Source organism: Leptopilina boulardi, unplaced genomic scaffold (genome assembly GCF_019393585.1).
Source record: "Leptopilina boulardi isolate dan_hultmark-lab unplaced genomic scaffold, ZJU_Lbou_2.1 LbouV2_266, whole genome shotgun sequence".
Lineage (NCBI taxonomy): Eukaryota > Metazoa > Arthropoda > Insecta > Hymenoptera > Figitidae > Leptopilina > Leptopilina boulardi.
In genome coordinates, this window is record NW_026137825.1 from 1608088 (window position 1) to 1634629 (window position 26542).

A 26542-nucleotide genomic window follows, 5' to 3' on the forward strand; every position below is an offset into this window, starting at 1 on the left:
TTTTTTTTTTTTTATTCCTCTTTGTTTATTGAGCTAAACCAACTGATGACTCCGTATGCTACGTGGGTCCAGCAAAGAGAACAGCAAGACCAGTTTCACTAGAATTTTTCGATATTTCATCTACGCGAATAAATTCACTTTTCTTCGGTATTTGAAGACGTGGCAAATTTGCAATTTTCACTTCTTTTCGATAAAGCTGTCCAATATTTTTATCGATAAGCTGGGGGGAAAAAAAGTGAATTTAATATTTGTTTTTTTTTTTATAAATTAAAAAAAAAAAAAATTAGCAATTTATAAATTGCAATTTAATTATGGGGCGGTTCAAGTTCTACACATTTAAATTCTACACCGTATAAATTCTACAAAATAAATTTATAAATTTTGTTAAATTCTGCACTATTAAACTCTACACACGTTTATATAATAAAAAAAATTAATTTTGTTAAATTCTACACAGTTAAATTGAACATCGTTAAATTCTACACTAATTAGTTGTTGGATAATTAAAAAAAAAAAAATTTTTTTAATTATACACAAGTAAATTGCACACCGTTAAACTCTACACCCGTTTATTATTTAAATATAAAAATAATTTTAATAAATTCCACAGAATTAAATTGCACACTGTTAAATTCTACACAAATTTATTTAAAAAATCACGTTGACAGTAACGAATTTTATTGTTTGGGAAAGTAACGGCAATGCGTTACAATATTTTAGCAAAAAAAAATTTGAAAGAAATTAAAAAATAGTTCTATAAATTTCGGTAAAAAAATTAGCTTTACGTTAATAAATGAACGCAAATATATATCAAAAAATAATATTCGGGTAATGTTATATTAAATTTAACTTAGTTAGCTTAATTAAAAAATAATTTTATCAATAATTATCAATAATAATTTAACTTAATTGTTTGTTATAAAGAAATTAAAGATTAATATTATCAATAATAATTTAAATTTATTAGAATATTATTTCATATTAAATGATAATAATGAAAATTATTATTATATGTTATTAAATTATATATAAAATTGAATTATTTTCCAAATTTTCAATTTAAAATTCAATTATTTACCAAGTTTTCAATTTAAAATTAAATAAAATTCAAAAATTACCCGAAATTTTAATTCAACATCAACTTAAATTAAATTATTATCCAAAATTTCAATTAAAATTCAATTATTTTCCAAAATTTCGAGTCAAAATTAATTATTATCAAAATTTACAATCAACAATCAACTAAAATTAATTATTATCAAAATTTTCAATCAACTAAGATTAAATTATTTTCAAAATTTTCAATTTAAAATTCAATTATTTACCAAGTTTTCAATTTAAAATGAAATAAAATTCAATTATTTTTTAAAATTTTAATTCAAAATTAATTATCGAAATTTTCAATTAAAAATGAACTTAAATTAAATTATTATCGAAAATTTCAATTAAAATTCAATTATTACCCGAAATTTTAATCCAAAATCAACTTAAATTAAATTATTATCCAAAATTTCAATTAAAATTTTATTATTTTCCAAAATTTCGAGTCAAAATTAATTATTATCAAAATTTTCAATCAGCAATCAACTAAAATTAATTATTTTCAAATTTTCAATCAACAATCAACTAAAATTAAATAATTTTCAAATTTTCAATTTAAAATTCAATTATTTACCAAGTTTTCAATTTAAAATAAAATAAAATTCAATTATTTTTTAAAATTTCGATTCAAAATTAATTATCGAAACAATGCCAAAAAAAACATTGAAAAATTTTAACCAACACAAAATAATGTCAAACAATATATTTAAAAAAAACAAAAGACCTATAACAAATACTAACTTCAGGTGTGGACAGAATGAACGAAAGATATTCACGATTATTATATGTAAAATAGACTTGAAAATAATCAAATTTTTCTAATTAAAAAAATGTGTAGAGTTTAGCGATTTAAATTTGAATGTGTAGAATTTTACAATAATGATTCCCATTTTTTTTTTAAATAAATTTGTGTAGAATTTAACAGTGTGCAATTTAATTCTGTGGAATTTATTAAAATTATTTTTATATTTGGGTCATAATTTCTCAAACGGAATCAGAAATTTTTTTTTTTAATCAAAAATCATTTCTTTTGACTCCTTACATGGTAAAAATAAGTCCCTAAAATTTTTAGGTAAAAAAAAATTTTTTTGTTAAATTTATAAACAATTGAAATTTTTTGCAGTCTTATTTAAAAAAAATTTTTTCTCGAGTTCCTGTTCACCAATTAAAAAAAAGGGGGGTTTTCTCGTCTTAAAATGTAGTTTCTAAATATAATTTTTATTTTGAAAAAATTTCATATTTAATAGATTTTTATATTATTTATTTATAAAATGTTATTAAAAAAAAAGTGTTCTTGACGTCCTACAGAAAATTAAATTTTTTTTTTGAATTCCCCACACAATTTTGTGTAAGAAACCGTTGAGAAAACAGAATGAGACTAAAAAAAAAAGTTTCTGAATTTTAGGTGATCCGTTTGAGAAATTCTGACCCATTTAAATAATAAACGTGTGTAGAGTTTAACGGTGTGCAATTTAATTGTGTAGAATTTAAAAAAAAAAAATTTTAATTATCCATCAACTAATTAGTGTAGAATTTAACAATGTTCAATTTAGTTGTGTAGAATTTAACAAAATTAATTTTTTTATTATATAAACGTGTGTAGAGTTTAATAGTGCAGAATTTAAGAAAATTTATAAATTTATTTTGTAAAATTTAACTGTGTAGAATTTTACAGTAATAATTTTCATTTTTCAAAATAAATTTGTGCAGAATTTAACGGTGTTCAATTTAACTGTGTAGAATTTAACAAAATTAATATTTTTTTATTATTTAAACGTGTGTAGAATTTAACAGTGCAGAATTTAACACAACTAATAAACTGCGAAAAAAAAATTAATTTTGTAGAATTTAACTGTGTAGAATTTTATAGTAATAATTGTCATTTTTTTAAAACAAATTTGTGCAGAGTTTAACGTTGTTCAATTTAACTGTGTAGAATTTAAAAAAATTATTTTTATTTTTAAATAGAAACGTATGTCGACTTTAACGGTGTACAATTTAACTGTGTGGAATTTAACGAATTAATTTTTATTTTTAAACTAGCGATGTATTCCTCGCTCGCTCGGTTAAAATTGTACTTATTGTTGTTTACTTATTGTAGTTTATGTATATTATATTTATAATTTATGTTTTAAATTAATATCTTATTAATATTGTATAAAATTTATCATAAAATTGAAAAAAGATGTTACATAAAAATAGTTTGTAAGATTTTCTAACAGCATATATGCAAAGTATTTTGATTTATTTGAAAATAATTGAAAATAGATTTTTCAAGGACGGTGTCGAGGTCACGGGGTCGGTGTCGTTTTTCGAAATTTGTTAACTTAATATAATAGAAAATGTTTCGTTTTAAATTAAGAAATGTTAAAATTATTAAGTTAAAAACATTTGATTTTAATGACACTTAAAATTAGACACAATATTATAGGTTACTAACTAAAAATTGAAAAAACAACAATAAATAATAAAAAATAATAATAAAAAATTGAAAAAATCAAAAAATTCTTAAAAAATTGCAAAATAACCCTTTTTCGGGATAAAATTGCAAAATAACCCTTTTTCGGGTTAAAATTGCAAAATAACCCTATTTCGGGTTAAAATTAAAAAAAGATGTTACATAAAAATAGTTTGTAAGATTTTCTAAAAGCATATATGCAAAGTATTTTGATTTATTTGAAAATAGATTTTTCAAGGACGGTGTCGAGGTCACGGGGTAGGTGTTGTTTTTCGAAATTTGTTAACTTAATATAATAGAAGATATGAATGTGTGTAGAGTTTTTCGGTGTGCAATTTAACTGTGTAGAATTTAACAAATAAATTGTGCAAAATTGAACTCATGTAGAATACAACATTGTAAAATTTAACGTGTAGAATTTATACGGTGTAGAATCTAAATTTGTAGAACTTGAACCGCCCCTTTAATTATTAACTATTATTGTGAGTTTTTTTTTTTTTTTGTGAAATAACTGAATTTCTACCTGATTAGTGATTTTTTTGAAAAGATCCTTCTTTCCTTTTTCGACTTTATTCCCCCTTGTACTGACAACGGACATTTTCTCATCGAATCTTTGCAAATCAGCTGGATTAATACCGGGAATTTGTTGCATAACTTCAATAATACAGGGGAATTTTGGCCGAAGACATTCGTAAACTTGTGCGCCCAATGTGACAAGTGAACCCTGATTTGCCTCATGTTGACCATGAAGTTGAAGTCCCTGGAGTATTGCACGCATTATATGAGTTGCCATTTCAGGCGTTAAACTACCATCGGCAGCCAATGCACGAACCACTGGACCAGTTAGCATTGTTGCTTTTAAACTTGCATTCGTATCGTTCCAAGACAAAGCCCTAAGAGAAAAAAAAAATTTTTTTTACAATTTTCCATAAAAAAAAATTTTTCTTTTAAATTCACAAAATTTTTACTATTAATTTGTTTCTTTTACAAAGGTAAAACTAATTTCGTTTTTTTTTTAAATATATTTCTGTTATTTTCAAAAAAAATTTATTTCAATTGAATTGATTTAAAAAAAAAAATTTTTAATTATTTTTCTCACCCAAGAACGCAAAGTACAACACTGTGACATGTTGATGGATGTCTAAGGACAAAGGAACCCAATTCGCTAACGGCCTCGGCGACAATGCTATTTCCTCTAATTGGCGGATCAACGGCCATTCCACCGCTATCTTGGTCCATGGAATCAGGTGGCGATGCATCGCTTGCCGCTCCTCCAACTAGAGCAACTTTCAATACATCGACAAAATCCCTTGTCAAATTTCTATTCAACATATCTTCAATAACTTCCTGTGTGTCCGCATTTTCCTCGTCAAGACTCCCTGACTCGTACAATTGTGCCATATATTGCCATTTGGCACTCAGTCTTTGGCACACTATAAATAAAAATTATTTGATCAACTTTTTTTTTCTTTTTTTTAAAATTTTATAAAAAATTTAAATGAATTTTTTTAATCCAACGGAATTTCCATTTAATCGAATCATTTACTTATTTATTTATTTATATATTTATTTAATACAATGGTGAATTTTTGATTTGATTCGAATTTTTAAATTGACAGAAATTCCAATTCACTGAATTTTAATTTGTCCGAATTTTTAATTTATATGAATTTTAAAGACGCCGAATTTTTATTTGTCCAAAATTACAAATTGACCAAACGAACAATCGACGGAAATAATTCGGCGTAATTTTCAAACAATTGACCAATTAGAAATTATCAAGAAAATTGGTAAGTTTTTTTTTGAAAATTGCGCAGAAATTTTTCTGTCGATTTTTTTCTTCGGTCAATTTGTAATTTCGGATAAATTAAAATTTGGCGTCTTAAAAAATTCGTACAAATAAAAATTCGGATAAATACAAAATTCGTACAAACAAAAATTCGGATACATTAAAAATTTGTACAAATAAAAATTCAGACAAATTAAAATTCGGTGAATTGGAATTTCTGTCAAAATTTAAAAATTCGAATTATATAAAATTTAATTGAATGAGAATTCTGTTAAATTCAAAAATTCGCTTAAACATGACTTCGGATTATACGACATTTTTCGACTTATTTTAATGAAATAACGACTATTTCCACTTTTTTTTACATTTTGAAAATTTTTTTTTTAAATAAAATATATATTTTTTTAAAATAAAATGCAGATCTTCTTTAGATCTTCTTTATTTCAATTATTTAAAAAAATTTTAATTAAAATTCTTCACTAAATTAATTATTTTTAATAATTTTAATGAAATTTATCACAAATTCAATTAATTAAAAATTATTTTTCAATTAAAATTGTTATAAAATTTAACAAATGTTTATAATTTAAAAAAAATATCAAATAAAATTATAAAAAAATTTAAATTCAAAATCATAAGTCAATTTAAAATCAAATAAAATTCAATTATTTTCAAAAATTTCAATTCAAAATCAAATAAAATTCATTTATTTACCCAAATTTTCAATTTAAAATCAAATAAAATTCAATTATTACCCAAAAGTTTCAATTTAAAATTAAATAAAATTTAATTATTTTCAAAATTTTCAATTCAAAATTAATTATTATCAAAATATTGAATCAAAAATCAACTAAAATTAAATTATTGTCCAAAATTTCAATTGAAATTCAATTATTTTCCAAAATTTCAATTCAAAATCAAACAAAATTAAATTATTTAAAAAATTTTTAATTCAAAATCAACTAAAATTCAATTATTTTTAAAATTTTCAATTTAAAATCAAATAAAATTCAATTATTTACAAAATTTCAATTCAAAATTAATTATTATCAAAATTTTCAATCAAAAATCAACTAAAATTGAATTATTATCTAAAATTTCAATCAAAAATCAACTAAAATTGAATTATTATCTAAAATTTCAATTAAAAGTCAATTATTTTCAAAAATTTGAATTTAACTGCTTCTAAAATTAAATTATTTCTTAAATTTTCCATCGAAAATTTTTTTGAAATTTAATTAATTTTAATTTAATTTAATTTCACAAAAATAGTTTTCAAATTATTCTATTTTTGTCCGCAATTTCTAATAAATTTTTTTAGTGAAATCATCAAAAAAATTTAATTAAAAATCACTTGAAGTTCAATTAATTTTAAAAATCTCAATTGTAAATCTTTGAAAATTCAATTACATTTAAAAAATGTTATCTAAAATTATTTGATAAATTATTTTTACTTTTGTAAAATTTAATTATTATCTAAAAATTAACAAAATCTTTTGAAATTCAATTATTTCTAAAAATTTCAACTTTAATCCTTCCAAAAGTATTATTAAAAAAAAAAAAAAATTTATTTAAAAATCTGTAAAATATTTTTGTTAAAATAAAAAAATCGAGTTTTTCGACTTTTTTTTTTGGAATATAAATCGACTAAAACGACATTTTTTTTGTGCCTTTAAGTCGATCCAAGGCCTATGTTAAATTGAAATTCTTTTAAAATAAAAAGTCATGTAAAGAAAATGACTGTAAAATAAACATTCTCTCAAAAATTCGTTAGCTAAAATTTTTTTTTATGTAAAAATTCGTATAAAATAAAATTCTGTCAAATTTTTTATTCGAAAAATGTGAAATTCGAATAAATATAATTATTTCTAATAAAATATTTCTTTAAAATCAAAATTCTTATTAATGATTTTTATAAGAAATTCATGAGCTTCTTTTTTATTTGTAAATAAAAATAATTTTCCTTCTAATTTTGAAATTAATTATTCAAAGTAAACAATGAATAATGAATTTTATTTGGAAAAAAAAAACAAAACTTACTGTGAGTCGATACGTGAGCCAAAACAGGAACAAGAACTGTTTCATAAAACGCTGGCGGGCAAAAATATACAAAAGGCTTCATAAAAACACGAATAATTGGACGTAATCGATGATCTGGAATGACCTACAAATTGGAAAATAATAATTGTATAATACATTTAAAAAATAGTGGAAAATATTTAAGAAAACAAAAAAAAAATACACGCAACAGACACAAAAGAAAGAAATTTCAAATAAAAAGAGAAAAAAATTGAAACAAAATAGAAAAAAAAATTAGAAAAGATTAAAAAAAAAAATAGAAAAAAAACAGAAAAAATAGAATTAAAAAAAGGAATATTACCTCCATATTGGAAAAAACGGAATTTAAAAGTGCGTGCGCAAATCCAGGAATTTGATATAAATCTCTTCCAATAGTATGACAACCACTGCCCAACATATGATAGCAATGATCGTGAATATTACTTAAAAATGATTGCATTCTTGCTAATGGCGGAGTTGCTGTATAATCTGATTCAACAGCCGCGTCATTATTATTAGACGTATTTAAACCCAATAAATGTGCTCTCTCAGATTCAAGAAGACCAAAAACGCCTCTGTATCCCTGAAAAAAAAAAAAAAACAATTTTCTATTTTTCAATCTAAAAAGAAAATATTTTTAAATTTAAATCAAATACAAAAAAAACTAATAGTAATTCAAAAATGAATTAAAAATTAAATTATTACCTAAATAATATTATTTTTAGAAATAAATTATAAGTCGCATAATCCAAGGCCTAAGTTTAATATTAATAAATAAATTAATAGGGTCAACCGGGGTAAATCCGAACGCTTTTAGTAAGTTTCAACAATAACATAAGTTTTTTCTTTAAAAAAAAAAAATACTTCCGGTATTCTGGTGCATGAAGTTGTTACTTTACTTCCATAGAACAATTTTATGGGGTAGAAAAAATTTTTGATAAATTACAATCGCAGGAAACTTAGCGTTCGTATTTACCTCGATACTTTGCAACTTTCCTAAAATACCGGGGTAAATACGAACGCCACTGTATTTCAGAAAAATCTTAGGGAAAATAAATTTAAAGTATTGCAATTGTTAAACTTATATAAAAACTCAAAAAAAATACGATAATAAACCTATTATGTAATAATGCATCATATATAAATACAAAAATCAAACAGGTTAAAAATTAAAATGCATTACACAATTAAAACCTTCAATAACTTTATCAAATCATAACGGATTTTTGCAAAACTTGCTATAGAAAGTATTTTGGAGTGATTGAATGTAAATACAAAAATAAAAGTGAAATTTTTTAAATTCAAAATGGCGGACTTTCCTAAAACTTATTTTTAAAAATGATCAAATTTGCTAACCCTGAAACCCCCCGAGTAACAATTTTCGAGCGAATCCAATGAATTTTTTAATTCTCGTCCGCCATTTTGAATTTTGAAAAACTGACTTCAAATTGGTAATTAGCGACTCCAAAAACCGTAGAATACCAAATTTTATTAAGATCCTGAAAAACTTTTTTCAACAAACCATTTGGCAAAAAAAATTGAAACACTCCTTCGAGAGAATAGAGATTAAGTTTCTGCTTATTAATTACTAACGAGGATACGTATAGAAAGAAAAACTTTTTTCTACGTACTTTTATAATGTTAAAATAATAGTGTAATGAAATAAAAACAATTTTGTGTGGCTTTGATGTAAAAAAAAATGATTGAAAATACCGTTCGGATTTACCCCGGTTTTCCAATTTTCCCGGGTAAATATACGAACGGTCTGATATTATTAATAAAATTTTACAGAAGGCAAAAATGAAAAATAGTTTCTGTTCTAGTATTCATAACAAACAATTATAAATAATAAAATAAATTTTTAGCTTCTTTTTCTTCAAATACGAGACAAAATACTGAAAGAGTGTCATCTTTGATTTTCAATCTTTTTTTTGCAATACTCGTTATCTTTGTTTATGCTGTTGCTAATTAACAAACGAAAAATGGGATAATACTTAGAATCTCTTGAAGAGGATCTGAGGTAAAAATTCTCATATCGAACTTATTTTTAAAAATTTTAATTAAGCTGAAATAATTAGCGTTCGGATTTACCCCGGCTGACCCTAATTAAATTAATAATTAATAAAAAAATAATACCTCGGAGAGAAGAGCAAGTGCAGGCGGTGTAAAAAGTGCATTCATCGATCGTAAAAATTCAAAAAATGTCCTCAACACCGGCACAATATGAGGTGTTGATGGATTTCTATAAACTGGATTTCCACTTTCACTAAGTGCACCAACAAATCCACCGCGTGCCGCACGATCCGGATCCTCAGGAATCGAGCATCGTTTCACAACACTCATTACAGTCAAAATACAATACATCAAATCCGAACGATTAATTCCCGCTGGATCGTCGTAGCCATTTTCCACTGGCATTTGATCTAAGCCAATAAATCTTATCAGTTCCAATGGCCCCTTAAATGCCTCCGTTCCAATTGTCACAAATCTCGTCGCTGCCTCGCCAATCACCTCTGCGACAAATCTACAAAAAAATAAAAAAATTTTCTCAATATTACAATTAATTATAATTTATATAACACTATAATTTACCAAAAACAAATAATAAATAATTCATACCTCGTTTGTCTCTCGTAATCACAAAAATGATTTGAAATTAAAAGCAATGCCTCGTACAAAAAGACACTTTCCATTCGTGATAATTGACTTGGTTCACGTACCAAACCGCGAACAGTCGTGTGAATTTGTTCAAAAACAGGTAACAATAATAATGGATATTTATAGCCAATTTTCACCATTAAACTAGCAGCGTGTCGTCTAACAGTTTTTGTTGATTTTGAACGTGTTTCTTTGGTTTCACCAGGTTCCATATAAACTAAAGCGGCAAATATTTTTTCAAGAACACGCGGTAATATTGCAACACCTGGCATTGCCATTGAACCAGTTGACATTGAAAGAAATACAAATAATGCACTAATACATGAGAGTAAACTCGATAAAAGCCATGGATCACGTGGATTATAACTCAAACATAATTCCAATAATTGTAATCCATTTTGAACATTTGGCCTTTCATTCACAAGTAAAATCCTTCGAAAAAAAAAAGAGAATGAAATTTTTAATTATTAAATGAACTAGCAAAATTAAACGCGCGTCAAATTGAGTATTTAATTGTTTGTTATAAAAAAATTAAAGATTAATATTATTAATAATAATTTAATTTATTAGAATATTATTATATATTAAATGATAATAATGAAAATTATATACAGGCCCTCGGATTATACGACTTTTTCCGACTTTTTTTTCAAAAATACGACTTTTATCGATTTATTTTAATAAAATGCGACATTTTTTTTTACATTTGAAAAAAAATGTAAATAAAATACATTTTTTTAGTATAAAATGTAGATCTTCTTCAGATCTTCTTCAATTCAATTATTTAACAAATTTGGAACTAAAATGATTCTTCACTAAATTAATTATTTTTTAATAATTTTAATGAAATACATCACAAATTCAATTATATCAAAATTATTTTTCAATTAAAATTTTTTATGAAATTTAACAATTGTTTATAATTTAAAAAAAAAATATCACAATAAAATTGAATTATTTTTTTGAAAATTTCAATTCAAAATAAACTAAAATTCAATTATAACCCGAAATTTTAATTCAAAATCAATTCAAAATCCAATAATTATCCAAAATTTTCAATTTAAAATTTAATTATTTACCAAGTTTTCAATTTAAAATACAATGAAATTTGATTATTTTCAAAAATTTCTATTCAAAATTTTATTATCCAAATTTTGAATCAAAAATGAACTTAAATTAAATTATTATCCAAAATTTCAATTAAAATTCAATTATTTCCCAAAATTTTCAATTCAAAATGAACTGAAATTCAATTATTTTCCAAATTTAAAATCAAATAAAATTAAATAATTTTCCAAAATTTCAATTCAAAATTAATTATTATCAAATTATTGTTCAAAATTTCAATTGAAATTTAATTATTTTCCAAAATTTCAATTCAAAATCAAAGAAAATTAAATTATTTTCCAAAATTTCAATTCAAAATCAAAGAAAATTCAATTATTTACCAAATTTTCAATTCAAAATCAACTAAAATTCAATTATTTTCCAAATTTTCAATTTAAAATCAAACAAAATTCAATAATTTTCAAAAATTTCAATTCAAAATACTCATTATCAAATTATTGTCAAAAAATTTCAATTGAAATTTAATTATTTTCCCAAATTTTAATTCAATTTCAATTATTATCAAAATTTTCAATCAAAAATCAAAGAAAATTAAATTATTTTCCAAAATTTCAATTCAAAATCAAAGAAAATTCAATTATTTTCCAAATTTTCAATTTAAAATCAATAAAAATTTAATTATTATCCAAAATTTTAATTCAAAATTAATTTTTATCAAAATATTGAATTCAAAATCAACTAAAATTAAATTATTATCCAAAATTTCAATTAAAAATTAATTATTATCAAAATTTTCAATCAAAAATCAACTAAAATTGAATTATTCAAAATTTAAATTAAAATTCATTTATTTTAAAAAATTTGAATTTAAAATCTTCTAAAATTTGAATTTAAAATCTTCTAAAATTTTATTATTTCTAAAATTTTCCATCAAAAATTATTTGAAATTTAATTAATTTTAATTTAATTTCATAAAAATAGTTTATTATCCAATTTCAATTAAAATTCAATTATTTTCCAAAATTTTCAATTCAAAATGAACTGAAATTCAATTATTTTCCAAATTTAAAATCAAATAAAATTCAATAATTTTCCAAAATTTCAATTCAAAATTAATTATTATCAAATTATTCAATCAAATATGAACTGAAATTAAATTATTGTCCAAAATTTCAATTGAAATTTAATTATTTTCCAAAATTTCAATTGAATTTCAATTATATTCAAAGGTTTTAATTCAAAATCAAAAAAAATTCAATTATTTTCCAAAATTTCAATTCAAAATCAAAGAAAATTCAATTATTTTCCAAATTTTCATTTCAAAATCAAATAAAATTCAATTATTACCCAAAATTTTCAATTTTAAATTAAATAAAATGTAATTATTTTCAAAATTTTCAATCAAAAATCAACTAAAATTGAATTATTATCCAAAATTTCTATTAAAATCCAATTATTTTCAAAAATTTGAATTTAAAAGCTTCTAAAAATTAATTATTTCTAAAATTTTCCATCGTAAATTTTTTGAAATTTAATTAATTTTAATTTAATTTAATATAATTTCATAAAAATGGTTTTCAAATTATTGTATTTTGTCCGCATTTTCTAATAAATTTTTAGTGAAATCATCTAAAATTTTAATTAAAAAACACTTAAAGTTTCAATTAATTTCAAAAATCTCAATTTTAAATCTTTGAAAATTCAATTAAATTTAAAAAATGTTTTCCAAAAATTCTTTGATAAATTATTTTTAGTTCTGTAAAATTTAATAATTGTTTGAAAATTAACAATATCTTTTGAAATTTAATTATTTCTAAAAATTTCAACTTTAACCCATCGAAAAGGATTATTATTAAAAAAAAACAATTTTTATTTAAAAATCTGTAAAATATTTTTGTTAAAATAAAAAACAAATCCACTTTTTTTTGGAATATAAATCGACTAAAACGACTTTTTTGTGTCTTTAAGTTGATTCGAGGCCTGTTTATAATTAATATTTAATAGGTATTCGTTGGCCCCTGGTACCTTAAAAATTAATTTTTAAAAATAAATTTTTTTCAAATTACTATCTTGTACGAAATTTCCTGGCGCATCTTTTTTCTCAATATAAATTTTTTGTATTTGTTTACAATTTTTGAATCAATATACAACTTTAAAAAAAATTTCGTTGGTAAACGTTGTGTACTTCAGCTTCGTGAATTGAATTTTCGAATTTGGAATTTTAAAGAAACTTATTCCGAAATTGGGAAACACAATTATACAACTTTGGCAAAAATGAGAAAAAGAATTGTCAAAATTTGACACGTCATAAGATTACTATTCAAAAAAACACGTGAAATCAGAAAAGGCCAACTTCAAGTTAGGACAGAAGGACAGACAAAGCATTTTATTATTATATAATTTATAAAAAAAAAGAAAATACAAACCTCGAAACAACGGAATCCAATGCATTTGCAAGTGCTTCCCATTCTAAATATTCACGATCATTTGGATCGCATTTATATCCAATATCATTCATTCCCTTGGTAATTTTTGCCGTTAACCAATGTTGAACATAAGCAAATGTCACCAATGGCGCAACCATTGTTGCATTACGAAAACCCTCCAATAAATCCATTCGAAAACGATGGAAAAATATTTTAAATTCCTCCTCAGTATCATAATCAGAATCAAAATACAATGCCGATGTTCCATTTGCTTGTCTTCCATTTGAATATGTGACTTTTATTAATTTTGGTCCAGTGCTTTCAATATATTTTGGTACATATGTCAATAATAATGAATCAATTTTTATTTGCTCATGCTTAAAGAATAATATCCAAATTGAATTTGCTAAATGCGTTAATGTCAAATTGGAATGCATTGTAAAATGAATGACAGTATCGAGAAATATATTAAAATTTGTCGGACGAATTCCTGAACTATCGTCTTTACCCCACAATAAACATAATTGCGTTGCCATTCCAATTAATACCTGGAAATTTCAATTAAATATAAAATTTTCTTATTTAACTAAATTTAATTAAATAAAAAATTCAATTATATAATTAATAGCATAAAAAAATTAAGAAATTTAATCAAAATAAATTTTTTAGACTTCAAAGCGTAATAAGAGACTAAGAAATGTATAAAAATGTATAATTTAAAAAAAAAATCCCAAAATTTAAAAAAAATTTAAAAATTCCTGAATTTTGTGTTTTAAAATTATTTTCTGAATAAAGTAGCATTTAGTATGGCTTTTGGCCAAAATTAGTAATAAAAGTAAACTTCAAAGCCTGAAATTTCCATGAATTAAAATTAAAAATTCCAACGGCAAATAGAGAAAATTTGAGATATTTCAGAATTTTTCAATATTGTAAAAATTCTGCTAAAAAAAAATAGAAAATGAATTTCAAAAATAATATACCTGAGTGAGTTTCTTTAAGAATAGATAATGACTTTCATAGAGATCATTGGGTCCAGGAGGAGGTGGTGCAGCAGTTGCTGCAACATAAATACAACGAAGTGCCTCTTCTGTAAATAAAATCATTAATTGCTTTCGATCATCGGCTTTTCCTTTTCTATCGACAACATGTAAAAGACATTCGGCTGCCGAACATCGAAACACTTGATTTCCCAAAAGTAGACAAAGAATCTGCAATAGACGACCCTCATCCGCCATTATATGATTTATCGAAACCCATTCAACAAATCCTGTCAGCGTTTTCAAAACCGCCTGTAAAAAAATTAAAAAAAAAAAAAAAACCAAAAAAAAACCAATAAATAAAATAGAAAAATGACAAATTTCCAAATAATTGCAAAATTTATGAAAATTTTTCAACAATCTCTGCCAAAAAAAATTAATAATAGAGATTTGAAGTTTATTTTCAAATATGTAAATTAAAATTTTCATTACCCTAACAACGCCACTGTGTGCCGCTGCTTCTGTATTTCTTCCAAGATTCGTTTGTTTTTGAAATTCAGAAAAATGTTGTTCCATTAATCTCAGGAAAAATGCAAATATTTGCGCCATATTTGTTGTTAACGCCTGATAAATATCCTTTCGCCTTTGATTTGATTCTAATGTTTGTAATAATGCAACATCTTCAACAAGTCGAAGAAATACAAGTAAAACAAGTTCAGTTTGACTTTCACCCCTTGTACAAACTTCACTTAATTCTGCCAATAATGTTGGCCATTGTTGTGGCCATTCACGTTTTATCATTTCAACAATAACCCTTGACAATGCATCTTTAATGTGTGCCTCCTCTTGTAATAATGGTTCAGTACCCTCTTGTAATAATTTCATTGAATTTTCTTTAATAAAAATTTTCTCCGATTGCGATATTTGTGTCCATCTATATTTTATACAATGCTCAAGTAATTGTAAACCAAAATGACGTACAATTGAATTGCGATCTGGTGATTTTTGAGCAAGATACAATCCACATTGTACGCATAATGGCGATGATTCTTTAAATCTTTCGCATGCACTGTAAACTTCAAGACGTTGTTGATGTGGTACATTGGGCGACATCATCACCTCAACAACACGAGCAAGCTCCGCCGATGTTTGAGCGACATCACCAACGCCAAAATCCATTCTTTAATTTTTAAACTCTAAACTGCAAAAAAAAAAAAAAAAACAAAAGGAATTTTATTCTTTTGGCTGACAATCGAAATTAAATTAATTAATTTTCTCATGACGAAAATAGACAATTTTTTTTTTTAAATTAATTTTTAAATGAAATCGAAAACATTTGTAAAAATTAGTTTGATATAAATAGTGTAAAGGTCAGTGACTTATCGCTATTAATAATCGAAGTTAATCGCTTAGGAAATTTTTAATATCACTTTTTGTTTATTTATTTTATTTATTATTTTATTTATTTTATTTATTAGGTATTATTTATTTTATTTATTATTATTTATTTTTTTTAATATTTATTTATGATTTATTTTATTATTTATTAATTTTTTAAAATATAAGCCTCGGATCCGACTTAAAGGCACAAAAAAAATATGTCGTTTTAGTCGATTTATATTCCAAAAAAAAGGCGAAAAAGACGATTTTTTTCATTTTAACAAAAATATTTTACAGATTTTTAAATAAAAAATTTTTTTTTTAAATAATAATACTTTTGGAAGGGTTAAAGTTGAAATTTTTAGAAATAATTGAATTTCAAAAGATTTTGTTAATTTTCAGACAATAATTAAATTTTACAGAACTAAAAATAATTTATCAAATAATTTTAGATAACATTTTTTAAATGTAAATGAATTTTCAAAGATTTACAATTGAGATTTTTGAAATTAATTCAACTTCAAGTGATTTTTAATTAAAATTTTTTTTATGATTTCATTAAAAAAATTTATTAGAAATTGCGGACAAAAATAGAATAATTTGAAAACCATTTTTATGAAATTAAATTAAATTAAATTAAAATTAATTAAATTTCAAATAATTTTCGATGGAAAATATTAGAAATAATTAAATTTTAGAAGCTTTTACATTCAAATTTTTGAAAATAATTGAATTATAATTGAAATTTTGGATAATAATTCAATTTGAGTTGATTTTTGATTGAAAATTTTGATAATAATTAATTTTGAATTGAAATTTTGGATAATTATTGAATTTTAGTTTATTTTGAATTGAAAATTTTGAAAATAATTGAATTTTAGTTTATTTTAAATTGAAAATTTTGAAAATAATTGAATTTTAGTTGATTTTGAATTGAAAATTTTAAAAATAATTGAATTTTCTTTGATTTTGAATTGAAATTTTGGGAAATAAATAAATTTTAATTAAAACTTGGATAATAATTGAATTTTAGTTGATTTTGAATTGAATATTTTGATAATAATCAATTTTGAATTGAAATTTTGGAAAATAATTGAATTTTATTTAATTTTAAATTGAAATTTTGGAAAATAATTGAATTTTATTTAATTTTAAATTGAAAATTTGGAAAATAATTGAATTTTAGTTTATTTTGAATTGAAAATTTTGAAAATAATTGAATTTTCTTTGATTTTCAATTAAAATTTTGGAAAATAATTAGATTTTAATTGAAATTTTGGATAATAATTTAATTTTAGTTGATTTTGAATTGAATATTTTGATAAAAATTAATTTTGAATTGAAATTTTGGATAATAATTGAATTTTTATTGATTTTGAATTGAAATTTTGTAAATAATTGAATTTTACTTGATTTTAAATTAAAAATTTGGAAAATAATTCCATTTTCTTTGATTTTGAATTGAAATTTTGGATAATTTAATTTTAGTTGATTTTTGATTGAATATTTTGATAATAATTAATTTTGAATTGTAATTTTGAATAATAATTTATTTATTTATTTCAAAATAGACGGGCTTACAAAAGAAAAAAAAATGAAAAGAAATAATTAATAATAATAAAGAAAAAAAGAAATAATTGAATTTTTATTGATTTTGAATTGAAATTTTTAAAAATAATTGAACTATTTTTGATTTTGAATTAATTTATGATTTTGAATTGAAAATTTTTGGTAATTTCATTTGATATTTTTTTAAATTAAAAACAATTGTTAAATTTTATAAAAAATTTAATTGAAAAATAATTTTGAAATAATTAAATTTGTGATGAATTTCGTTAAAATTATTAAAAATAATTAATTTAGTAGTAATAATTCAATTTTAGTTAATTTTTGATTTGAAAATTTTGATAATAATTGAATTTTCTTTGATTTTAAATTAAAAACTTTGAAAATAATTGAAATTCAATTGAAATTTTGGAAAATAATTAAATTTTAATTGATTTTGAATTGAAAATTTTAATAATAATTAATTTTGAATTGAAATTTTTTATAATTATTGAATTTCAATTGAAATTTTCGATAGTAATTAAATTTTAGTTGATTTTTAATTGAAAATTTTAATAATAATTAAATTTGAATTAAAATTTTTGATAATTATTGAATTTAAATTGATTTTGAAATGAAATTTTGGTTACTAATTGAATTTTATTTGATTTTAAATTAAAAATTTGGAAACTAAATAAATTTTAAAAGATTTTGTATTAAAAATTTTGAAAATAATTGATTTTTCTTTGCTTTTGAATTAATTTTTGATTTTGAATTAAAATTTTTTTGGTAATTTTATTTGATATTTTTTTTAAATAATAAACAAATTGTTAAATTTTATAAAAATTTTAATTGAAAAATACTTTTAAAATAATTGAATTTGTGATGAATTTCATTAAAATTATTAAAAAAAAAAATTAATTTAGTGAAGAATTTTAATTAAAAATTTGTTAAATAATTGAAATAAAAAAGATCTAAAGAAGATCTGCATTTTATACTTTAAAAAAATATATTTTATTTAAAAAATTTTTTTTTTTAAATGTAAAATAAAAGTCGAAATAAAATTATTTTATTAATAATTAAATCATTTTCTCAATATTTTTAAACATTGTGAATAATTATTTTATCTGAAAAAAATACTAAAACAATAGCATCAAATAATAAAATTATTTTACATTTTAATAATCAATATCCGCGATATTTTTAATATTTGCAAAATTAAAAAATAAATACTAAAACAATGTCATAAAATTTTATTTTACTTTCGAATAACCAATTTTTGCCCGAAATTTTTAATTTGCAAAACAATTATTTTATTGCAAAAAAAAAAAATAACAGAGATGATTCAATACCCTAACAATATTGGTTAATCGTTTTTTTTCGAGAAATTTTCACTATGATACAAAATTAATAATTAAATCTCAAAATTTTCATTCAAATTCTAAAACTAACCTCACATAACCTAGAAAAGTAAGGTATAATACGGCAAAAATATTATATTTTATTTATAATACCTAGTGAATATCTAGAAACATCGTCTACAAAGCGTCGACCTGTTGACTTTTCATCACAATTTTTATAGCGAAACAATCATCAGGAGAAAAGAATTTGTAATTAAAAAAAAAAAAACAAAAAACAGATTTTTATTAAATAACCAAAAAATTGGAGTTTCAAAAAAAAGAGGTGAAAAAAAAAATACAAGAACGTGGGGAGAAATTTACTGGACGACATCGGCGTGCACGCCGACCATGCCTTGTGACAGTAGTGTAGAAATGAAAAAAAAACTCACCCCAAAAATGTGTTCATAAATTGGAAAAATGAGATTTATTCCAACAAAAAAAAAAGCAATAAACTTGTTGCTTATTTCACAAATTATCCTTTTTCAATTATAAGGAAATTTATGATGAGAAAAAAAAATTGATTTATTTACCAGATTATATAGTTTTCTTGGATTTTCCACACAATCCACCACGGGATGCGGCGGCACCGTTCAATCGCGCATGTCGATTTAATCGCCCTCTTCTGGACAAAATTCGAAAAGTCGTCGTCGCGCACCTGTGGACAACCTAACCTTTAAATTCGCGCTCAAATCTGCGCATTGCTTTTTCTTTTTTCTTCAACTTTTTATTTAATTGCAATAAATTTACGTGAAATTAATTATCAAAGAAATATTTATTGTTTTTTATATTGAAAAAAAAAGAATTGGAGGAAAAGAAATTTGAAGAATCGACAATTTTTGTGTCCGTTAGGTTATGCCGGTTTGTCACTTTGTCATCGGGAAATAAATAAACAAGTGAGTTTTTCGAAAAAAATAGATTTTTTTATATATATAGGATAATTAATTATTGTAATAATTGGTAATTTCATTAATTTTATATAGTATAATAATGCTTGTAGTATTAAAATATTAATGTTAGAATTCTCGACATCGATTTTGAAAATTTTCTTTTCTCTCTAAAATAATTTTTCTATATTTATTTTATTATTTTAATTTACTATATTTCTGTAAAATTCGTTTTTATTATTGATTATTATTTTATATTTATTTGTTTATTATTGTTATTTTTTCCATAAGTTCGAAAAAAAAGTTTTCTTTATTTCAATTATTTAACAAATTTTTTCTCAACCTAAATTAATTATTTTAAATAATTTTAATAAAATTCTTTTCAAATTCATTCTAAATTATTTTTTCAATTAAAAATTTGATGAAATTTAATAAATTTTTTTTTTCAATTTAAAAAAAAAGCAGTAAATAAAATTACCGAAAATTTCAATTTAAAACAATTTTAAAATTTAATTATTTTAAAATTTTTTCATCTAAATTTAATAATTTTAATTATAAATCTTTTTCAAATTCAATTATTTTTTTATTTTTATAATATTCTTCGAAAATTCAATTATCTAAAAGTATTTTTCAATTAAAAAAACTTTCAATTATTTTTTTATTTATTTAGAATACATATACGGGCAAGCCCTTTTAATTAATACAGGTAATTTTAAATTATAATAATAAATAAATAATTCAATTTTGTTCTGTTATTTTTTTTTTTTTTAATAAATTCTTCAGCAAACATAAAACACGAAAAATTTCAATTAAAAAAATGACTCGAAGTTGAATTAATTTTAAAAATCTAAATTAGTAAATCTTTGAAAATTCAATTATTATTATTAAAAAAAATGTTATCTAAAATTTATTTAATAATTTATAATAATTTATTTTCAATTTTGTAAAATTTAATTATTGTTTGCAATTTAAAAAAAAATCTTTGTAAATTTAATTATTTATAAAAATTTAAATTGTTATTCTTTAAAAATTCAATTATTTTTAATAATTTCTACTGTAACGATTCAAAAATTCAATTATTTTTTAATAATTTTAATTTTTCTCTAAAAATTCAATTATTTAAAAATGTTTCGAAATAAAAACTCTAAAATTTGAATTGTCAAAAATTTTAAAAAAATTATAGCAGTTTAAATTTGCGGTAAATTTATTTGAAATTTAAAATATTCTACAATTCAATTATTAAAAAAAAAAATTAATTTAAAAATCTATAAAACTTAATTATTGTCTGAATTTTTATTTTTTTTGACGATATTACAACTAAAAACTTCAAAAAAATTTAATTCGTCTAAATTGCTTTAATCAGACTTCAAAAAAATTGAAAAAATGGAACTAAGATTTTTTTTTTTAAATTTATTCTACTTAATTAAAATTTTGAAAATTTATTTTATTTCGAATTTGAAATATTCGAAATACATTATCTTTATAATATTCTTATAGAATTATTTTTTATTAAGGAATTAAAATTAATTTAATTATATAATTATTTAATTTAATAATTTATTTAATATATTTTTAATTAATTAATTTTAATAATTTTTTTTTTTTTAATTTTTAGAAATAAAAATGGACGAAGCTTTAGTGACACCATGTGCATTTAAAGTGAAATTTGCTAAGCAAATTTATCGAGTTGAATTTTCTCCATACGAATGGTCTCAACATGTAATTTGCATAGCATTGGACCAGGAAATTGTTGTAGGAACAGTAAAATTTCAGGTATAAGATAAAAATTTTATTCGTATTGTTAAAGAAAGAAAAAATAAAAAAAATTCTCATATGGAATTTTTTTTTGTTAATAAAAAAGAAAAATTTTCTTTTCATTATTTAGGAAGATGACGACGTTACAGAAGATGTTGTTTACACTCCATTAAGAACATTTCATCATGAAACAAGAGTTCATGCAATTGCTTGGAGTCCTGAAACATCACTTACTCTTGTACCAAAAATCGTTACATTTTGCGTAGCCGGTGCTGATTTTAAAATTCGACGATACAATAGCAATTTGAGCGATAAAAATACTTACGAGGTATAAATTTTTTTTTTTCAATAAAAAAGTAATTCACAAAATTTAAATCAATGAATTTCTAAAGAAATATACTTTATTTTTAGAGGAAAATAATTAAATTTTTTTAGAGGAAAAAATTTCAAAATCTTTTATATAAAAAAAAAAAATTATAAAAAATAAAACTATAATTTTTCTTAATCCGACAATTAAAATTAAATTAAATATATTATAATTCAATAAAATTAAATTAATTCAAGTATTTAAAAAATTAAATAATTTTTTTGTAATTAAATAGAAGAAAATTAGTTCAAGTATTTAAAATTAAATAAGATAAAATTAATTCAAGTATTTAAAATTAAATAATTATTTATAATTAAATAAAATAAAATGAATTCAAATATTTAAAATTAAATAATTAAAAATAATTGAATAAAAATTAAAAAATTCGGTTTTTTAATTTAAAAAAATTTTTTTTTTCCTTTTTGCCAGGTTTTAGATGGACACAAGGACTATGTGAATGCAATTTCTTATGAGCCAGAAGGCGATTTATTGGCATCAGTCTCCGATGATCATACATGTAAATTATGGGCAGTCAAAGAGAATGAGCAAAAATGTATTTCAACATTTTGTCTCAATTCACCTGGTGTCAGTGTATGTTGGCATAATGAGGAATCGGGAAAATTACTTGTGGCAGAAAAAAATGGATTAATTCGAATGTTTAATGTAAGAAGTCAACAGGCAATAATGTCACTTGACGCTGGTACTGTTCCACTATCATCAGCCGATTGGGGTCCAAATCCATTGAAAGTCATTTGTTTAGGCGCTGGTGAACTTTTACTTTGGGATGTTTCGAGACCGAGGTTAAATTTTTTTTCCTTCTTTTAATAATTAAAATAATAATTTTTTTAAAACTCCTTTTTTTTATATTTACTTTTGTTTTTGTTCAATTTTTTTTTTTTTTTTTTACTATATTTTAATTTTATTTTCAAAAAGAGAAACTTTTAATTAAATCACAATTTAATCTTTATTAGGGGAAAAAAAAGAAAAAAAAATAGTAAAATTAAAAAAATTTAATTTAAATTTTAAATTATTCAAATTTGATAATTTTCTCAAATTTTAATTGATTTAATTTTCAATTTCTAATTTATTTTTAATTTTGATTTAAATTTAAAAATAAAAGAATTTTGATTGATTTAATTTTCGAATTATTTAGATTTTAATTTTTCTAAATTTCAATTATCCAAATTTCAATTGATTTTAGTTTTTAATTATCCAAATTTTAATTAACTTAAGTTTAATATTATCCAAAAATTTTAATTGATTTTAGTTTTTTAATTATCCGAATTTTAATTCACCTAAATTTTAATTAATTTAATTTTCAATTCATTAAAAAAAAATGTAATTTACCCAAATTTTAAACTTTCAATTTTTTTTTTTTATTTTTAATTGAATCAATAATTAATTAAATATTTCAATTAATCTAAATTTGAACAATTAAAATTTGAATAATAATCATTAATAATAATAATAATAATAATTTATCGAATTAATTTAAATTTTCAGTCGACCAGTGGAAAGTCGTAATCTTCACGTTGAAGGTGGAATAATGGTGAAATTTTCATTTGCAAGTGAAAATATTGTTGCAAGTATTGGTCGTCCTGATAATTTATTGAAAATCACAAATTTAAGTACAAAACAAGTGATACTTTGTGGTAAAATAAAACTTTTTGGTGGAATGTCCTGGCATCAAAGATTGCCATATGTTTGCGTTGGTAACGATAGAGAATTACAATTTTGGAAGATAAACAATAAATAGCAATTAGAAATATTTAAAAGTCCATTGAGACTTTTAATAAAATAGAAAACAAAGAAACTTAATTTTTTTTTTTTATCTACTGTAAGAAAAAAAAAACTGATTTTTGTAGCTTGTTACCTTTTTTTTGTAAGAAAAAGAAAAATTGATTTTTGTAGTTCGTTACCTTTTTTTTGTAAGAAAAAGAAAAACTGATTTTTGTAGCTAGTTACCTTTTTTTTGTAAGAAAAAGAAAAGAAAATTAATTTTCCTTAATTGAAAATACTTTATGATTCAATTTTTCAATAATAAAAAAAAAGTTAATTATATAATTATTATAAATTGTAATTATAAAATTATAAATTATAATAATTCCGAATATATATTAAATCTATAAGTGTAAGCGAAAATTAATTTTAGATTTTGTTTTTAAATTTCAAATTTGGCGCATTTGAATTTATGCGCACAAAAATTCTGCGCATCTTTTATATATATAGAAAATAAATAACTTTGATTTTTAAAATTCTGATTTTTATAATTTAAAAAAACTGAAATTTACTATTCGGAACTGCACCCAAATATTAATTTTCTTTTACATATATTTTTAAAAAAATATTTGTTAATATTTTGAATTGATTCCCTAAATTTTAAATTTCTTGTAGTGGTATTATGATGCCAATTGTGAACTTTCCTTTATACTATTAATACTTCCTCCTGATTGGTTCTTATTTTACGAGTTGATGACGTCAGCCATGTTTTTTTTACAATCGATTTTTAACGACGCCACGCGATCTTTGTATGAAAGAATTAAATATTTAATAATTAATTAAGTTTAATATAAATATTTCTAAAAAGTTGAGAGTTCTTTGAAGAATGGCAAAAATCAAGTACAAACATCTTGGTTTAGAGGTTAGTAAAAGTATTTCTATTTGAAATGAAGTAAACATTCATTTTGCGCATTGTTTTTTATAATACATTTAAAATATAAAATTTATTAATAAAAGTAAATTCTACATTATTTTGAATAAAAATAATAATTATGCAAATTCGTTCTTACTACCTAGCTATTTATAGTTTCCCTACTTTTTTTTTTTGATCGCATTCAAAGGGATAATTTTTTCTTCGCACGTGTGACTAAATTTGTTTCTTTATAATACAATTTACTCTATATATATATAAATAATATTTATTTTTAACAACATTTCGGATTTTTATTATTCTATTTTAAAAGTGAATTAACAATTATTAACTTTATTTCATTAATTTGAGTTGAAAATAAAAATATAAGGTTCCAAATTCGTAAGAATATTTTTTTGAGGTTAGTTTTGAAATATTTCTTATCGCATTTTAATAATTTATTTATCGCTTTTGTTTATTTATATTTATACTTGTATATTTTATTTATATATTTAATTTATTTTTCTGTAATTGTATTTTATTTATATTTTCGTAATTGTATTTTATTTATATTTTCGTAATTGTATTTTATTTATATTTATATAATTATGTTTATATTTTTATTTCCATTTATTAAAAAAAAATGTCATATTCATTAAAAACAGCCATTTAGATTGAAATAAAATTTATTTATTTTTCTATTCAAAAAAGAATTGACAATAAATTCATCGCATTACATAATAGAAATAAAATTAACATTTTTTTTATCATTTTCTTATTAAATAGGCGTCAGACAACCAAAGTTCAAATCGTAATAGCATGGAAGATCTCGAGAGAGGAAATAAAATTTATTAAATAAAAAAAAAAAAAAAAACAAAGCGTAAGTTTCGCTTAATTTTTTTTCTTTATATAAAAATGCTTTTTGTAATTTTATTCATTAAATTTTTAATCATAAATAATAATTTATTGTATTAATATTATAAATAATAATTTTTTATATTAATATTATAAATAATAATAATTAATATAACTAATTATTATTATTTATAATATTAATTATTATTTGAAATAAAAATAATTTTGTTTGTTTTATTATTATATAAATAAATTTAGTATTATTTAGTAATTTAGTATTTAGTGTTAAGAATAATAAAATATAATTTTTTATGTTTAAAAATACAGAAGTTCAATCGTAGTAAATGTGGAAATATTTGAAATTGAACAAATTTCCGCCACACATCAAATCGTAGATTTGAAGATTGAGAAAAAAAAAAGAAGAAAATGGAAGACCAAAGCAAAAAATTTATTGAAGACAAAGTAAGTTTTAATTTGTATTGTAAAAAAGAAAATATTTACAAAAATTTGTTTATTTTTTATTATTAAAATATAATATATTAGAATTTTTTTTTTATCATTTTTCAGAATTCTGATCTTCATGGAAAATTAAAAAGAGTTTTGAAAAATTGAGATAGAACTCGTAAAAATTCTCATCACTTGGAGTGAAAATTATTTTTTTCTATATTTTACAAATATTTTTTTTTATTAATAATTTAGTCTTTAAGATTTATTTTTTTAATTACTATATTCATTTATTTAATTATTCCTTTTATGTTTCACATTATAATATGTTTATTATTAATATAAATCGAAATTTTTATTTAAATAATTTTTTATTTCAATTTTAATTTAATTTTTACATTTTGATTAAATTTAGTTTCTTAGGATAAAAAAAAAATTCTTCTAAGCAATGCAACAATCTTTAAATAATTTTGGTGTTAATAATAATAATTATTATTATAATTGTTTTTAGTTTTAATTTTCATTTAAATTGTTTTTTTGCAATTTAATTTTTAATTAAAAAATAAAATATTCTGTATTCTAATTCTCATAGAATAAATCTCTTTTTTTTCAATGTATTTTATGTCTCGATTTCATTGCATTTTTTTCTTCCAAAATGTAAATTTTATTTACCATAATAAAAAAATTACAAAAATATATATAACATTAAATAAATAATATTAATCTGAATTTAGACAAATTTATTAAA

At 21.0% G+C, this 26542-nt stretch overlaps 2 protein-coding genes and 1 long non-coding RNA gene across 5 annotated transcripts; 2 read left to right on the forward strand and 1 right to left on the reverse strand.

Annotated features, from left to right (window-relative positions):
• On the reverse strand, nt 1-19503 carry LOC127281375 (exportin-5). 2 transcript variants are annotated; one of them, XM_051305063.1, is made up of 11 exons: nt 19391-19503; nt 15028-15736; nt 14539-14847; nt 13559-14106; nt 10026-10496; nt 9543-9930; nt 7729-7989; nt 7389-7512; nt 4659-4992; nt 4083-4452; nt 1-220 (listed from the first exon to the last, which is right to left on the reverse strand). In XM_051305063.1, the coding sequence occupies exons 2-11, from the start codon at nt 15712-15714 to the stop codon at nt 59-61; spliced, it is 3654 nt and encodes a 1217-aa protein (XP_051161020.1). In that variant the 5' UTR covers nt 15715-15736; nt 19391-19503; the 3' UTR covers nt 1-58. The 2 variants fall into 2 exon arrangements, with proteins under 2 accessions (XP_051161020.1, XP_051161019.1); XM_051305062.1 differs by having other exon boundaries at nt 19250-19411.
• A 102-nt stretch (nt 19504-19605) lies between these two features.
• LOC127281389 (nucleoporin Nup37) lies at nt 19606-23679 on the forward strand. Of its 2 annotated transcripts, XM_051305086.1 has the most exons (6): nt 19614-19753; nt 20415-20450; nt 21360-21517; nt 21630-21827; nt 22296-22666; nt 23370-23679. In XM_051305086.1, the coding sequence occupies exons 3-6, from the start codon at nt 21368-21370 to the stop codon at nt 23620-23622; spliced, it is 972 nt and encodes a 323-aa protein (XP_051161043.1). In that variant the 5' UTR covers nt 19614-19753; nt 20415-20450; nt 21360-21367; the 3' UTR covers nt 23623-23679. The 2 variants fall into 2 exon arrangements, with proteins under 2 accessions (XP_051161042.1, XP_051161043.1); XM_051305085.1 differs by lacking the exon at nt 20415-20450 and having other exon boundaries at nt 19606-19753.
• Nucleotides 23680-24346: 667 nt separating this feature from the next.
• LOC127281403 (uncharacterized) lies at nt 24347-26260 on the forward strand. The gene is made up of 4 exons (XR_007843010.1): nt 24347-24507; nt 25282-25375; nt 25678-25812; nt 25918-26260. It is a non-coding gene; the product is annotated as an uncharacterized LOC127281403 (long non-coding RNA).
• The last annotated feature ends 282 nt before the right edge of the window (nt 26261-26542 follow it).